Source organism: Papaver somniferum, chromosome 2, assembly GCF_003573695.1.
Source record: "Papaver somniferum cultivar HN1 chromosome 2, ASM357369v1, whole genome shotgun sequence".
NCBI lineage: Eukaryota > Viridiplantae > Streptophyta > Magnoliopsida > Ranunculales > Papaveraceae > Papaver > Papaver somniferum.
This window is the reverse complement of record NC_039359.1, coordinates 104,030,298-104,047,017: the sequence shown is the minus strand read 5'-3', so window position 1 is coordinate 104,047,017 and position 16,720 is coordinate 104,030,298. Positions and strand designations below refer to the sequence as shown.

At 38.8% G+C, this 16,720-nt stretch overlaps 1 protein-coding gene across 1 annotated transcript; it reads right to left on the bottom strand.

The window, feature by feature from the left end:
• Positions 1-2,493: 2,493 nt before the first annotated feature.
• On the bottom strand, positions 2,494-4,535 carry LOC113351710. Its single transcript, XM_026595648.1, has 3 exons — positions 4,213-4,535; positions 2,957-4,025; positions 2,494-2,868 (listed from the first exon to the last, which is right to left on the bottom strand). Exons 1-3 carry the CDS (start codon positions 4,533-4,535, stop codon positions 2,494-2,496), a joined length of 1,767 nt encoding a protein of 588 aa, XP_026451433.1.
• Positions 4,536-16,720: the final 12,185 nt, after the last annotated feature.

Below are 16,720 nucleotides of genomic sequence, written 5' to 3'. Positions count from 1 at the left end.
GATCTCCCGGTTAGTTTTTTCAGCTTGTCCACTTGTTTGCGGATGGTACGGTGTGCCAACTTTGTGAGTAACGTTGTATGTCTTGAGAAGAGCGTGGAAGGATCTCTGAAAATGGGAACCTCCATCACTAATCACTACTCGAGGTGTGCCAAACCTAGAGAATATTTCTTCCTTCACAAACTCACAAACAACTTGAGAATCATTAGTCTTGGTGGCTCTAGCCTCCACCCATTTAGAAACATAATCAACAACAAGAATAATATAAAGGTTCCCATTCGAATTCACAAAAGTCCCAATAAAATCAATACCCCAAATATCAAATATCTCTACAGGGAGAATCGGTGTTGGTGGCATCTGATTTATAGCACCTAGATTGCCGGTTCTTTGGCACCTATCACAAGCTTTACAAAACAGGTATGCATCTTTGAATAAAGTGGGCCAATAGAAACCACTCTCAAGAACCTTGAGAGCTGTCCTTTTGGACTTAAAATGGCCTCCACAAGCATATGTGTGACAGAAATTAAGAATAGATTGAAACTCAGAGTCTAGGACGCACCTTCACATTATTTGTTCGGCACAATGTTTCCACAAATATGGTTCATCCCATGTATATTGCTTGGAGACTTTCTTGAGTTTCAATTTCTGAAAAGTTGACATGGTACTAGGTACTTGTCATGTCACCAAGTAGTTCACAATATCAGCGTACCATGGAGTTATGTTATCCATCGCAAAGAGTTGCTCATCCGGAAAAATATCATGCAAAGGAATTGCTTCTTCGGATGCAATCAATCTACTCAAGTGATACGCCACGGTATTCTCACTTCCCTTCTTGTACTTAATTTGGAGATGAAACTCTTGAAGAAGTAGAATCCATCTAATGAGCCTTGGCTTAGCATCTTTCTTTGTTAGTAAGTACCGGAGTGCAGCATGATCTGAGAAAACAATCACTTGCATACCCACCAAACAGGATCTGAACTTTTCAAGTGCAAACACTATTGCCAAGAACTCCTTTTCAGTGGTTGAGTAGTTGATTTGTGCGCCATTGAGAGTTCTAGAAGCATAGTAAATGGCATATGGAACTTTACCATCCCGCTGTCCCAGCACGGCTCCAATAGCGTAGTCACTAGCATCACACATCAATTCAAATGGTTTGCTCCAATCAGGTGGTTTGATGATGGGTGCAGTAGTCAAAAACTCTTTCAAGGTATCAAAAGCCTTCTTTCATTCCTTGTCACAATCAAAGGTAACATCTTTTTGCAAAAGTCAACACAGGGGCATTGCAATCTTAAAGAAATCCTTGATGAATCTCCTATAAAAACCCGCATGGCCAAGAAAAGAACGAACCTCCTTCACAGTTGTGGGGTATTGTAAGTTTTTAATCACATCTATCTTAGCTTTGTCCACTTCTAACCCCTAGAGGATACAATATGGCCTAGCACAATACCATGGTTCACCATAAAGTGACATTTTCCCAATTAAGCACAAGATTAGTTTCTACGCATCTTTTAAGAATAAGTGTAAGGTTATCTAAGCACTTGTCAAAAGAATCGCCATACACACTAAAGGCATCCATAAACACTTCTATGATGCTTGCAACATGATCTGAAAATATGCTTATCATACAACGTTGGAAAGTTCCAGGAGCATTACACAAACCGAACGTCATACTTCTATACGCAAATGTGCCACATGGACAAGTAAATGTCGTCTTTTCCTGATCTTCCGGAGCTATGACAATCTGATTATTCCCTGAAAAACCATTAAGAAAACAATAGTGAGAGTGTCCAGCCAATCTCTCAAGCATTTGATCAATAAATGGTAAGGGAAAATGGTCTTTTTGGGTAGTAGAATTCAGCTTCCGGTAATCAATGCACACTCTCCAACCGGTCTGAATTCTAGTTGGAACTAGGTCATTATCTTCATTTTTCACCACTGTGACACCGGATTTCTTTGGAACGACTTGGACAGGGCTCACTCATTTGCTATCGGATATGGGATAGATAACCCCTACATCCAACAACTTCAGGATTTCTTTCTTCACCACTTCCATCATTGGAGGGTTTAAGCGACATTGAGCTTCCCTTGTTGGTTTTTACCCCTCCTCAAGAAGTATTCAGTGCATACACACGGAAGGGCTGATTCCCTTGATATCTGCAATGGTCCACCCTATGGCAGACTTGTATTCTTTTAGCACACGAATAAGATTCTCTTCTTGCACCTTGGTGAGGTTTTTAGCAAGAATCACCGGTAACTCTTCCTTCTCACCTAAATAGACATACTTGAGGTGATCTGGAAGAGGTTTCAATTCAATGACAGGTGCCTGCAAAATAGACGTTAAGATTTTCTCATTAATACAAGGTAAGGAAATATAAGAAACGTCATTTCTAGGTGGGAGTTCTTGTAATGCGGCAAGAGAGCAAATGACTTCTTTAAACTCATCATACATTTCTATATCACTTTTCATGTCATCATGCTTTGCACAATCTAAACTCTTCATATGGATTTCTCTAATGCATCACCGTCTAACTCAAACACTTGTTGAGACAAAGAATCTATCACATCAACCGAAAAACAGGAATGTACGTCACTAGGATATTTCATAGCCTCAAAGATGTTGAAACTTATGGGTTCACCGTCAAACTCCATACTTATTGTGCCTTTAAAGACATCAAATTTAGTTCTAGCAGTTCTCATGAAAGGTCTACCCAACAGCAAAGGTGTAAACGAGGGTGAATATTCATCCCTCATTTCTAGAACATAAAAATTTGCAGGAAAAATAAGCTCGTTAACCTGCACTAAAACATCTCCCACAACCCTTTTCGGGTAAGTAGTGGACCTATCAGCAAGTTGAATAATAATACCGGTATCCTTAAAAGGACCAAGGTCTAATGATTCATATATTGAGGCAGGCATAACATTAATAGTTGCACCTAAGTCTTGCAAAGCACGATCAAACCTGGTTGTCACTATCGGGATCCTTCAATTTTGGTGGAAGTTTCTTTTGAAGATACGCGGAAGCATTCTCACCCACATACATAACTTCATTACCGACCAATTTGTGCTTGTTAGTGCACAATTCCTTTAAAAACTTTGTGTAGCGAGGAACTTGCCTTATCGCCTCAAGAAGTGGTATGTTCACTTGAATATTCTTAAAGATCTCATAAATATCCTTGTATAGTGTCTCCTTCTTGGACTTTGCAAACCTACTAGGAAAAGGAGGAGAAGTGACATTAGTAGAAACAAGAGGTTTAGAGTTAAAATTTGTTACCAAATCAGCCTTGTTAGGGACTGTTTCATCCTCTTGGTGCTCCAAAACAGATTCATGGTGCTCCGATGATGTTGTCGGTTGATTTACTTGCTTCCCACTTCTTAGCTCAATAGCATCGACGTTCTCTTTATGGCTCAACGGTTGCGAAGGAAGTTTTCCAGACCCTTGTGCTTTGAGTAGATTTATATCATTAGCCAATTGACTAACTTGGTTTTGCACATCTCTCATAGCCATCTCGGATTTCTGCTGGAATTGGTTGAACCCTTGCACTGACTTTGAAATCTCTTGCATACCTTGCATCATAAGAGCAAATTTTTCATCCACACTTGTGCTTTGAGTTTCTTGTTGTGGTCTTTGCATGAATTGATAGCCTCCTTGTTGATTGAAAGTAGGATTTGCTGCAGCTTGCTTGTTGGCGTAGCTGAAATTTGGATGATCTCGCCAACCCGGATTGTATGTGTTGGAGTACGGATCATACCTCGGCCTTTGCTGATTTTGGTACATAGCATTTGCGTGCTCCATATTGCTTTCATGCGATAGAACAATCACTGCAGAAATTTGTTGCATCATCCTCTCCATATTACACATCCTTTGTTCCATATGAGAAGCTTCACCAACCTCATTAACCTTCTTAAAAAGAGTTTCTGATCGGGTGGAGAATTGCTGCGAATTAGATGCCATATTCTCAATCAAAGCTCTTGCTTGTGCGGGTGTCTTGTCAACTAAAGCTCCATCGCTTGCAGCATCAATCATTGTCCTATCATTTAATAAGAGTCATTCTTAGAAATATTGGATGATAAGTTGCTCTGTGATTTGGTGATGCGGACAACTTTGACATAATCTCTTGTATCGCTCCCAATACTCATACAAAGTCTCACATGCCATTTGAACAATGCCACATATCTCTTTTCTGATTTTTTTCTACCTTGGATGCGGGAAAGTACTTCTCAAGAAAGAGTTTCTTCATACCGTTCCATGTAGTAATACTACCTGCTGGGAGACTGTAAAACCACTCCTTTGCCATATCCACAAGAGAAAATGGGAATGCTCTAAGCATAGCATCATCGGTTCCAACTTCCTTTGGCTTCACACTTACAAGTACCATGTGAAATTCTTGGAGATGACGGTTTGGATCTTCCCCCGCTAAACCATGGAACTTGGGCAATGAGTTGAGAAAAGTTGGTTTCAACTCAATTTCTTCGTGCAATTGAATACACAAAGGTTGAGTGTTCAATTGTGGTGATGCGAGATCCTTGAGTGTTGCCATAACTACTTGTTCTTCCTCTACTTCCGAATCTGCGAACTCGCTTGATGATGATGAACAAGGAGGAAACAACTTAACCGTTCGAATGAAATCCTTTAATTGAGTGTCGGATCGAAGACGAATACCAATAGGGCTTGGTTTGCCCCCTTTAAGCATCCACAAAAGGAATAGTACCTGAAAATAGGATTCTCAAAAATTGTATTAGTAATCTAAAAGTAAAACTAAAAGCAAAAAGAATAGCTAAAAAGAAAAATAACAACTTAATACTACCACTGCCTCCCCAGCAGAGACGCCAATTTTGATGAGGATGTCAACCTATCAATAATAATTCTCTTATGCTATACAATTCTATAAAGGAGTAGTGAGGCAAGTCGAGTTCGTATCCACAGGGAGGTGTGAGTTTTAAGTTATTATATAAGCCAAATTGATGTTGTTGAAAGACACAAATTCTAAGACTGCAAAGGTTGTAATTCAAATATGAGATAAAATTGACTAGAGATTCATTCGCCACTACCAAACAAGATATTATTAATCATACAAGTTCTACTTCCAATTAATTTCGATTGTTAACAACTTTAAGACAAGTTATAAGTTCAACTAATCTTTAGACTCCAAAAATCACCGCATAGAATAAGTTCTCCAGCGGATTCTAATTAAGTGAACCACCCAAAATAAGCTCTCTAGGTGTAATTCAAACAATTGCATTAATATTTGTGAATCAAGTTGCTCCTAGCCACATGGTCTAAGTTCGACACGTTAACCTAGGGTTAGGGCTGTTCATGGTCGGTTTTGGTTCGGTTTCCAAATGGTTCCAGCTGGTTTCGGTTTGTCCCAGTGGTTTTTGGTTAACCAATAATTCTATATATCAAACCAAAAGAAAAATTGCACAAATTAATAGACAAAAAAATCGTGCCGATAGTATTGGATTACACAAACAGATAATTTTTTTTTATCAAGAATAGTTAAAGCTTACTCTATATCTAGAGATCAAAAGAAGATGTATATAATATATCTTAATTTAGTTATTGACAAACAAAAAAGAAGGAAGACGGGATGAAGAAAGTCTAGTAGCAGTAATGGCAGAGAGAAGGAGAAAGAGAAAGAGGGAGAGTATTATAATGAAATATTGGATTTAGGGTTTCTATTTATTCTTTACATCAATGGATAGAATCTAATACTTGTACATCAACGATAGAAACTAAGTTTAAAAATTAATTGGTTTTCCAATGGTTTTTGGTTCGGTTTTAGCAGTCAAACCAAACCAAAACCAACACTATTGGTTTTCCACTTTCTACACCAAAACCAATCCATTAATAAATGGTTCGGTTTGGTTTCTTCCTAATTGGTCTGGTTTGGTCCGGTTCCAACGAAAAACCGAAACCATGTTCAGCCCTACCTAGGGTTATCTTTTACACACTATTGCATACAAAATCCCTTTACGACAAATAGTGCACCGCTATTTTTGTAAAGATTACTCCAATAATTACGGATTAAAGTTTTCTATACTAGCATTAGAGTTGCAAATGAGTTACCTAATTGCACACTTAGATACCTAGCAAACATCTCGTGGTCATATAAACGGTAAAAGACAATCAACAAAATATCTTTATCGGAAGAATAACTTGCATAAGATTGATCAATAAAACATGTTCGGAATTTTGAAATCCTCCCCAATCAATAAAGGAATTAGCTACTCATAGTTTTGGTTTAAGAACATAGGAATATTCAAAGTAAATAAGGTTTCAAGGAAAAACAGATGTAAAAGCAAACCCACTGCTGCTGCAGGTTCAGGTTCAGGTTCTGTATAGCTTCTCCTCTTTCAGGATTTTTAACGAACTATCTGCAAGCACAAAACTGGTGATCAGGAAGAGGTAGTCCTGTTGTGTCTCTGCGCGTCCCTTATATAGCTTTCTTCTCCTCCAATATCGTGACCTAAAACAGCCCCAGCAATCCTTGTTCAATACAAACTCTGCCACCTCCAAATCTCAGCCATACATCACACAAAACTGACGGCCAAGTCAGCACTTCTCTGGCTGTTTTCACGGCAATAAACTCCTTCCAAAACTAAGATAAAGTTGCGCCCAAGACTCCATATCACGTGGCCTTCTAAGTCTGATCCTAGCCAATGCCAGATAAATAACCCCTGAACTGAGCCTTGAACCAGGGTTAACCACTGCATCAAACCCGGGTTGCACTGGTTGTTTCTTCCCTTCTTTCTAGTTGCCAACAACTCCACCTGAACTTCAACACTTCCATCTGAAATCATCCATTGACTCGACTGCACAGCAATAAAAATAACTCCCAAACTGGTACCATTTCACTAAAGATCTTGTCATTGTCCCTTGCTTGTCTGAACTGCCCTTCATTCAACAGCTAAAACGACTGCAACTGCAACATCAGCTCAGTCTTCATCCATCCATAGCAGTACACCAGCTTCAGTTCCATTCCCTTGCAACAACATTGCTCCTCAATCACCTTCTTTCACTTACCCTTGTTGACAATTTCATCTCGCAACTCTGCCAAGCTCTCAGCGCAACCACTGACCCATGGAAATCATTCACAGATTTAACCCAACAAACCACTTCCTTGCTGCTCTTATCATAGCACCAACAACTATCTTGTTGCCTTGTAGAGACACAACTACATCTCATTCTCCTCGCAGAAGCAACACAACCTCTCTTCTCGCTGCCTGTACAGCTAACACTTGGTTCAAAAGACCATGATAAATTCTGCATCTTAGCTCAGTCATTCCCGGTACATCTCCATACCCACAGCAAACCAGCTAACCTCCTTTCACTTACCCTTGTTGACTTCTTTGTCCGGTTGATTTCAACTGAAACATCACCAAACCCCATCACACAGCTCCATGGCTAAACAGCAACAAACTTACGGCAAAACTGCTAAACGCTGCCTATCTGAGCTCCTAATTCATCTCCATCAAACAAGAGACTCGAGCTTTGCTGGCAAGTTGAACTCTTGGCAGGTGAACAAGAAGAAGAATGTTCATTCAGGCGATTTATCAAATATCTGAAATGCACAACCTGGTGGTCTTATTCTCATCCATGATTCATCTTCTACACTCTCCATTTCCCTGCACAATTGAATTCTGATGCAAACCCACTTCGTCTAATCCTTCAGAACTCATAATTCATCATCAATCTGGCCATTTATCATCACAAACCAACGACAACAGCATTAGTTCTTTTCCCTTCTATTCTCGACCTCAAATGGAACTGTCAGAACCACTGCAATTCACAAATTCTCGACAACCAAAACCCATTCTTTCTGTGTACTTCTCGAGCTCTCTTCATTTCCTTTGCAGCCTCTGAGAACGCCCAACTCCAACATAGCCACCAAAATCTCATCGATTCACAACCTCAGATCCCCTATCTTCAACTGATTTCAGTCTTGAAACTCTACCAAACTATCATATCTCGAGCTCTTTATCACCTGCTCTGAATTTTGCCTTAACCTTGGAAGATGACCACCGGACCTCGGCTAGAACTGACCGCAACAAATCTGGGAGCAGCAACGAGTGAACTCCGGCAATTGGTTCTGCTGGCGAATTGCTTTCTCAAATTGGTTTTAAGGAAATCTAGATTCATCCACACACATGCCAACAGCACAAGGTCTTGTACAGCAGGCCCTTTGGCTGGACTGAGTTGTTTTAATGGGCCGCTGGCTTGGTTTACTCGCCAGAACTGGAAAGATAGCTAGCAATCCGCTCCTTGTACAAGCTTGCTTCTTTATTGTCAAATTATCACCAATAGCAGCCTGGTTTCTCTCCCTTTATGCAAGTTTCTTTCATTGTACCTAAAAGCATGAAAAGCAAACGTAATATACAAATTCACTAGAAAATTATAAAGAACAGTGTTGAAAACCGAAACTAGAATTAGGTGTTTTAGACGCCTATCAAGCCACTACAGACACTAGCCTACTACCAATGAACTTCGGAATGGACTGTAGTTGAACCCTAATCAATATCATACTGATTCAAGGTACAGTTGCGCTCCTTATGTCTCTGATCTCAGCAGGATACTACGCACTTGATTCCCTTAGCTGATCTCACCCACAACTAAGAGTTGCTACGACCCAAAGTCGAAGACTTGATAAACAAATCCGTCTCACACAGAAAACTATATAGGATTGAATAAATCCGTCTCTCACAGAAATACCCAAGAGTTTTTTTTTGTCTTTTGATTAATCAAGGTGAACAGGAACCAATTGTTAAACCAGACTTATATTCCCGAAGAACAGCTCAGTATTATCAATCACCTCACAATAATCCAAATCGTATGATGGCGAAACTAGATATTGTGGAATCAAAAACGATGAGATTAAGATGTTTGTGATCACGTTTTATCTTGCCTATCGGAGAAATTAATCTCGAGCAAATCTTAGAGAAGAATACTCAAACGATATAATCGGGCAAAATTGGAACACACAACTACAAGAGAAATAGTTGGGTCTGGCTTCACAATCCCAATGAAGTCTTCAAGTCGTTAACCTAGAGAGTGTCGAGAAGAAACCTAAGGTTAAAGGAGAATCGACTCTAGTTATGCAACTAGTAACACACAAGAGGTGTGGGGATTAGGTTTCCCAGTTGCTAGAGTTCTTCTTTATATAGTTTTCAAATCAGGGTTTGCAATCTAAGTTACCTTGGTAACAAAGTATTCATTAGTCACCGTTATATGAAAAACCTGATTCAACAAGCTAATATCTTTCAACTGTTAGATCGAACTTAGCTTGTTACACACAAATGAAATGTACCCTCATTTAGGTTTGTGAACCGTACCCAAACGTGTACACCATGTTGGCTCAACAATGGTCAACCGAAGTTCGCCATATGATAACTCTCATATCAACCATATTCATCTTAACCATAACTAGTTCAAATGACTCAAATGAAACTAGTTAAAGAGTCGTTCAATTGTTATTTTCTCATAGAAGTATACAAGAACACAATCGAAACAAAATCGGTTTGATTCACTCGAGTCAATTCATGAACATTATAGCCACGGTTTGCAAAGGTCGCATTCCTTATTATATAAATGTTTAAGTTCATGTACACAACCGATTTTAGAAAGTAACCCACTCAAGTACGCAAACGGGTACACATACTTGAGTAGTCGGAATTGAGTTTGGTCACGCCAGTACGCATACGGGTGTACATACTACTTTGACTTCCAAACTCCGACAGATTTTCACGGACGTAAACTTTCCGTCGGTATGCGAACAGGTACGCATACCTTCCCAGACATCAGAAACCACCAGTACGCGTACGGGTACGCATTCTTTAGGCTCCCGGTTTTTGACTTGCACAATAATGTGATTTACACACTATATTTATATCCAAACATGGTTACATGATTCTAAACTCTTTACTTCAATCATTGAAACTTTCTTAGAGGATGTTATATAGTTGTTATTCACAAACTATTTTTCATCAAAGCAATTTTCAAGTTATTGAAATTATCATAATGAAACATTGCAAGACTTCACCAAATGATTGTATCATACAAACCATGTGGGATGTTACTCGGCAATTTTCATATGATCTTATTCAGACGTTCGTCACGAATGTAAGATGAATTTGGCCGAAGCGAAAGCTTGCCAACACATATTCTGAGAAATATATAAGCGAGTTAAACTCAGCTCGAAATCTCAAATGTGTATAATAGAAAACTATATCGTAACACGACTTATGTCTCAATATAGGAGATAGAGTAGAAATAGACTTTCCAAGTGATAGTAAGTTTCAGTCTCCGCATACCTTTTATCGATGAAGTTCTACAAGCTCCCCTTAGTAGTTCTTCGTCTTCAAATGATGAACACCGTGAAGCCTAAAGCTCAACTACATAATCTATGTCCTAGTTCGAGACATCTAAATAAGCTAGAAATCAAGACTTATAGTGTTGATCACTAACATTTACAAACATGCTTGAGATAACAACTTTTTTCGCATGCGAGTTCGACCGAGAAATGCACTAACAATAACCAATATAATACGAAAAAGGAAAAACACAAGACAATTATATATTTTGCTAACGAGGAAACCGCAACTGCAGAAAACCCCCGGGACCTCGTCCATATTTGAACACCAAACTGTATTAAGACGCTACAGACACTAGCACACTGTCAGACTTCGGACTGGAATGTATTTGAGACCGAATCCACCCTCCAAGCGATTCAATTACAGTTGCGTTCATTACGTCTCTTGAACCTCGCAAGGATCCATGCAATTGATTTATTTAGCTGACGTCCTTTACAATATAAAAGTTTCTTCAACCGAAGTGAAGATTTTCTATACAATCTGCCTCTAACAGATAAGCCTATTTTATTTCCCTTTAGATCAAAGATCAAGGCTTGGGAATCTTTTTGCAATAGACAAAGCTAACAAACCTCACAAATCTGGAATATTTACGCCCAGTTAATTGAGAAGCTTAGATTTTTAACCACATCTTAAGAACAATCGTGAAATAATCAATTAAGAATAGTTTAAAATATATATATCTTGAAGAATCACAAAGTCCAAGACAAATAAACTTTATGATTTCTATATATCTTGCCTGAAAGAGTGTTAATACCCAAAAACCGCTCCTAGGTAAAACAATGTATTGTCAAAGTACTTTGTTTAGGTTCGAAAATCAAAATCGTACAAAACGAGCCTAAACCAAGAAGTTGGCCATTCACGTTTTGCTTCGGTTATAAAGAGAGAAAATGGGTTGATCTTAGGGGAGGGAAAGCAAAGAAATTTGAGGGAATCAGTGGTGATTGAATTGGGTGTGAGGTTATTGAACTATGAAAGAAGAAGAGCTTGGGAATGATAAGCTTGTTCTCTCTTCTGAATAGACAAAGTTGTCTATTTATAGATGTAGGGAACACTCATTATTTCCTCGTAAGCAGTGGAGATTGTAGAGAGATGGAGAAATGGGATTAGTGGAGAAAATGATATGGTTACGCCAGTAGTTTCTGGAAACCCGTAAACCATCACTTTATTACTTAGCCACTTCCTTTAACTGCTTACTACTACTTGTAACTTCCTTACCATGGGATGTTGCCATGCCGCACGTTGCTATAAACCACCAGACCGATACCCATAAATAATTCCCCCATGTAAACATGTTTTGATTTCTCGTAGGAATTAGTAGAGTTACGGATTTATTTCTAGTCTTGTCTAGATTGTCACGATACTTGACTGAGTAATATCCTAAGCTTGCCAGTCGGCGTAGATTGAAGAGACAACTCGATCCAAGGGTATGTGTGACCAACAATTTTGCCATAAGATGGCATTGTAAATAACTAACCATAATAATACACCAAGATACACATACCAAACTAATGATTAGTTTTATGCGCAACCTAGTCGATAGCTAACCGAGTCGGCATGTGCATGGGTGCTTATGAAGTTTCTGTCTATGTTGGTTTGTGATCGTGGCCACGAAATTTGGTGGGACGAATCGTTACCATGGACATATCTTGGCCGGGAAACTAGGTAATCGTGGCCATGAACATAGTAGGCCGAGAAATAAGAGGGCCATGACTATCTAGGCTAGGATAGGCCGGCTAGCAAGGAAACTGTGGCTAGTTAGGGGCTTGGACAACTAGCAAGGAGGCCATGGTTTGGAGGTAAGATGGCCAGCTAGGCTGGTAGCCGTGTGCCAGGCCGTAGTTGGGAGATAAGGAGGTCTTGTCCTGGCTTGCTAGGAGGCAAGGAGGACGTATCCATATGGCTAATCTAGGCTGAGACATGGTTAGGCCGGAAGGAAAAGAGGTCGTGGACATGGATACACTAGGCCTGAAGACAAGGAGGTCGTGGCCATATGGATAAGCCAAAGACATGGCAAAGCCAAAAGATAAGATAGCCGTGGCCAATGGCCAGGCTAGGGGAAAAGAGGTCGTTGTCGTAATTAGGTCAGGCTAGGCCAGCTAACAAGGATGTCGTGGCCATGGTTATCCATGCTAATAGACAAGGAGGTCGTGGCCAAACCTGAAGACAAGGAGGTTTTGGCCATGGTTAGCCAGGCCCGAAGACATGGAGGCGTGGCCAGGCTAGGCCAGGCCTGAAGACAGGGAGGTCGTGGTCTGGTTAGCTAGTTGTCTAGCTAGGAAGTTGGTGGCCACGACCTGGCTAGATAGTTGTATATCTAGGAAGTTGGTGGCCGTGGCTAGGTTATGAGGTCCAACTAGATTAGCCTAGGTATGGAGTGCGGCCATGTTGGCGTTGGCACTTCGTTTGTAGCATACAAAACATATTCGAGGAATTCAACCGTGGAAGTTCTGCGACTCGAAGTAATATTCCAAATATTATGCTATGGTAATTCAAAATAGTGTAGTAGCTTATTCTGAATATTTATAATTGCAGCATCAGTGTAGACTAATCAATGCATGACAAATCATATGGACGTGCATAAAATAATGAGAGTTCATCTGGGTGAAGCTCTAAAATCTTGTAGGCATATTGAAGGCCAGTATGGCCATTAGCAGGATACGCATTCTCAATTATCTTGCGGAATATGATGTAGAAGCACGAATCTATAATTCTGATGTCGGGTCAGGAATTATACATATTTATAAACATATATATATATAGAATACCGGGAGTTCAGCTGGGTGAAGCTCTATTACATATATAATTATAGATATGTCTCTCGTGTAGGTTCAAAGGAGATTTTTACAAGTTTTTCCCTTGTCAAAAAAACTACCATCTACAAAGAGATTACGAAAACCTTGATAACAGAAAAACAATATCAGGATACACGAACTATCAAGGTAAGCATAGTCGGATCCGGCTTAATGAATTCCCAAGTAAATTCTTTCATTCATTGATATAATTATGTTTCTTAGAGGAAACCTAGGTCAATAGAGTATGACTCTAGCTATCAACTAGGACAAAAAAGTGTCGGGGATTAATTTTCTAGTTGAAAGAGTCTTTCTATTATAGATGTTCAAGACTGATAGTTGCTTAGAATTCAATCTCAAATAACTTGATATTCAAGCAAACACCTTTTCTATTTAGATGAAAGTAAGGATGTGAGAAATTTGTCGTGAAATCACATAAAATAATATACATGGTGGTTCAGGTATCTAAACTGGTTATAATGACAGTTCTTGGAAAATATGCCTTTGAACTAATAAGAAATATTGTGTTCGCTTAAACACTTAAAAATTTAATCAAGATGCACATACACAAAGTGTTTTAGTGATCAATGATATCTTATAGGTGTTTATAAGAGTCATATCAATACTAAAAATATTTAAAAAAAAAGTCTTTGAGCATCAATTGTTGGTGAGACAGCTTGTGAACCGTTAGTAAGTTCATGAATCCCAGACACTACGGTTCATGAACCGTTTAGCGGCTCATGAACTCATATGTCAATGGTTTGTGAACTGGATGCGCCAACCATTGGTCTTTTACCAATTTCAGATCACTACAGTTCATGAACCGGGTTGGCAAACTTTCCTATTCTGAACTTTACGGTTCGCGAACTAGTTCGCCAACCTTCCTGTATTCCAGAAACTCATATATATTCATGATTTGCGAGATGGTTCGCTAACCTGCCCTGAGTCCAAATTACCATAATTCTTATTTTCCTATTTGATGTTTGAAACCTTCCCAAGATGCCATAAATATAAATATCATTGCTTGGGCAATTTTTGAATGATCCACAAACATTAATTCTTGAACATAAATTGTTTCGAATTAAGATTGCTTGGACCAATGAACATCTATTGCTTGAATCATATTTCGATATGTTTAACAAGACAAGCTTGACTTGAAATTTCTTCTTTGAAATAAATCTATTAGATGTCATAAGACATAGTCTCATGCAGGTAGTGAAAATACCGGGGTCTAACAACCACACCCAACAATTCGTTTGACAATCTGAGAGGACTTACTCTAATATACTTTATAGAGAATCAACTAGACAGTCAAACTCAATCTAGAGAAAAGTATATAGAAGAGTATTAATATCTTTAACTCTTAATTCAATCCGCAGTCATCAAATAGATATCTGCGAGCCCGATTGAATATAAGAGGAATAAACTGGAACGGTAGCAAAGGCCAATGTTCGAGGATCAATCAATCTCAATCAACAACCAAATGTTGGATTTCCTAATTGGTCGATACAACGCACAACCTGTGATATTTCAATTATATAACAAAATATAATGCAGAAAAGAAATAACACAGACACCAGAATTTTGTTAACGAGAAAACCGCAAATGCAGAAAAACCCCGGGACCTAGTCCAGTTTGAACACCACACTGTATTAAGCCGCTACAGACACTATCCTACTACCAATGAACTTCAGACTGGACTGTAGTTGAACCCTAATCAATCTCACACTGATTCAAGGTACAGTTGCGCTCCTTACGTCTCTGATCCCAGTAGGATACTACGCACTTGATTCCCTTAGCTGATCTCACCCACAACTAAGAGTTGCTACGACTCAAAGTCGAAGACTTGATAAACAAATCTGTCTCACACAGAAAAGTATATAGGATTGAATAAATTTGTCTCTCACAGGAATAAATCGGTTTGTTTCACTCGAATCAATTCATGAACATTATATCCACGGTTTGCAAAGATTGCATTCCTTATTATATAAATATTTAAGTTTATGTACACAACCAATTTTAGAAAGTAACCCACTCAAGTACGCAAACGGGTAGCCGGACTTTATTTTGGTTACTCCAGTACGCGTACGGGTGCGCATACTACTTAAACTTCCAAACTCCAGCAGATTTTCACGGACGTGAATTTTCCGCCGGTATGCGTACGGGTACGCATACTTGCCAGACATCTGCAACCACCAGTACGCATACGTGTACGTATACTTCAAGCTCCCGGTTTTGTACTTGCACAATAATGCTCCACACTATGTTTATATCCAAACATGGTTACATGATTCTAAACTCTTTATTTCAATCATTGAAACTTTCTTAGAGGATGTTATATAGTTGTTATTCACAAATTATTTTTTATCAAAGCAAGATTCAAGTTATTGAAATTATCATAATGAAACATTCCAATACTTCACCAAATGATTGTATCACAGAAACCATGTGGGATGTTACACGGCAATTTTCATATGATCTTATTCGGACTTTCGTCACGAATGTAAGATGAATTTGGCCGAAGCAAAAGCTTTCCAACACATATTCTGAGAAATATATAAACGAGTTAAACTCAGCTCGAAATCTCAAATGTGTCGTAACACGACTTATGTCTCAATATAGGAGATAGAGTAGAAATAGACTTTCCAAGTGATAGATAAGTTTCAGTCTCCACATACCTTTTGTCGATGAAGTTCCTTAAGCTCTCCTTAGTAGTTCTTTGTCTTCAAATGATGAACGCCGTGAAGTCTAAAGCTCAACTACACAATCTATGTCCTAGTACGAGACATCCAAATAGGCTAGAAATCAAGACTTATAGTTTTGATCACTAACATTGACAAACATGCTCGAGATAGAAACGTATGCGAGTTCTACCGAGCAATGCTCTAACGGATAGAATGGTAAAGCTTGTGAGTAAATAGAAAGGTTCAGTCTTCACATACCTTGTTGATGAAGTTCTCCGAATATCTTCGTAAATCTTTAGTTTTCGAGTGTTATTCGGTAAGGTCTGCTACTCAACTACCAATTTCTACATCTAGTCCGGGAGTTGACTTAGTAAACTAGAAATCAAGATACAGTTTTGTTCAACTAATATTGAAAACAAGCTTGAGATAGCAAAACTTGTGGGTTCTACCAAGCAGTGCTCTGACATTCTTCTACACGATCAGGTTCACAGACTTTTAATTTAACATATTGATTGTGGAAGAGATAAGAGAAGAACTCTACATACGTATTGCCCAAGGGTCTTGACTTATATCTACTTCCAATTGTATTGGGTTTTTTACATAATGGTTGCAGAACGAAAGAGTAGGTGGTGTACTTGGTACGCTAGCCTTTTCAGTAATCCTCATATATCCAGAAGCTGGTCAAAGCTATTGTTGACAATTGTTTTTATCCCCAAAAAGATATTCTAATTTGAAAAAGAGATAACAGTGGACACCCTACTTTTAAGAGTGCCTACAATTATTTATGTTCAGAAAATTTTTGGGAGCTTGATGAAAATAAAAAATGGACTAAACTGTGACATTTGTTTATCCTTTTACATATTCAACATTTTTTATGGTTGC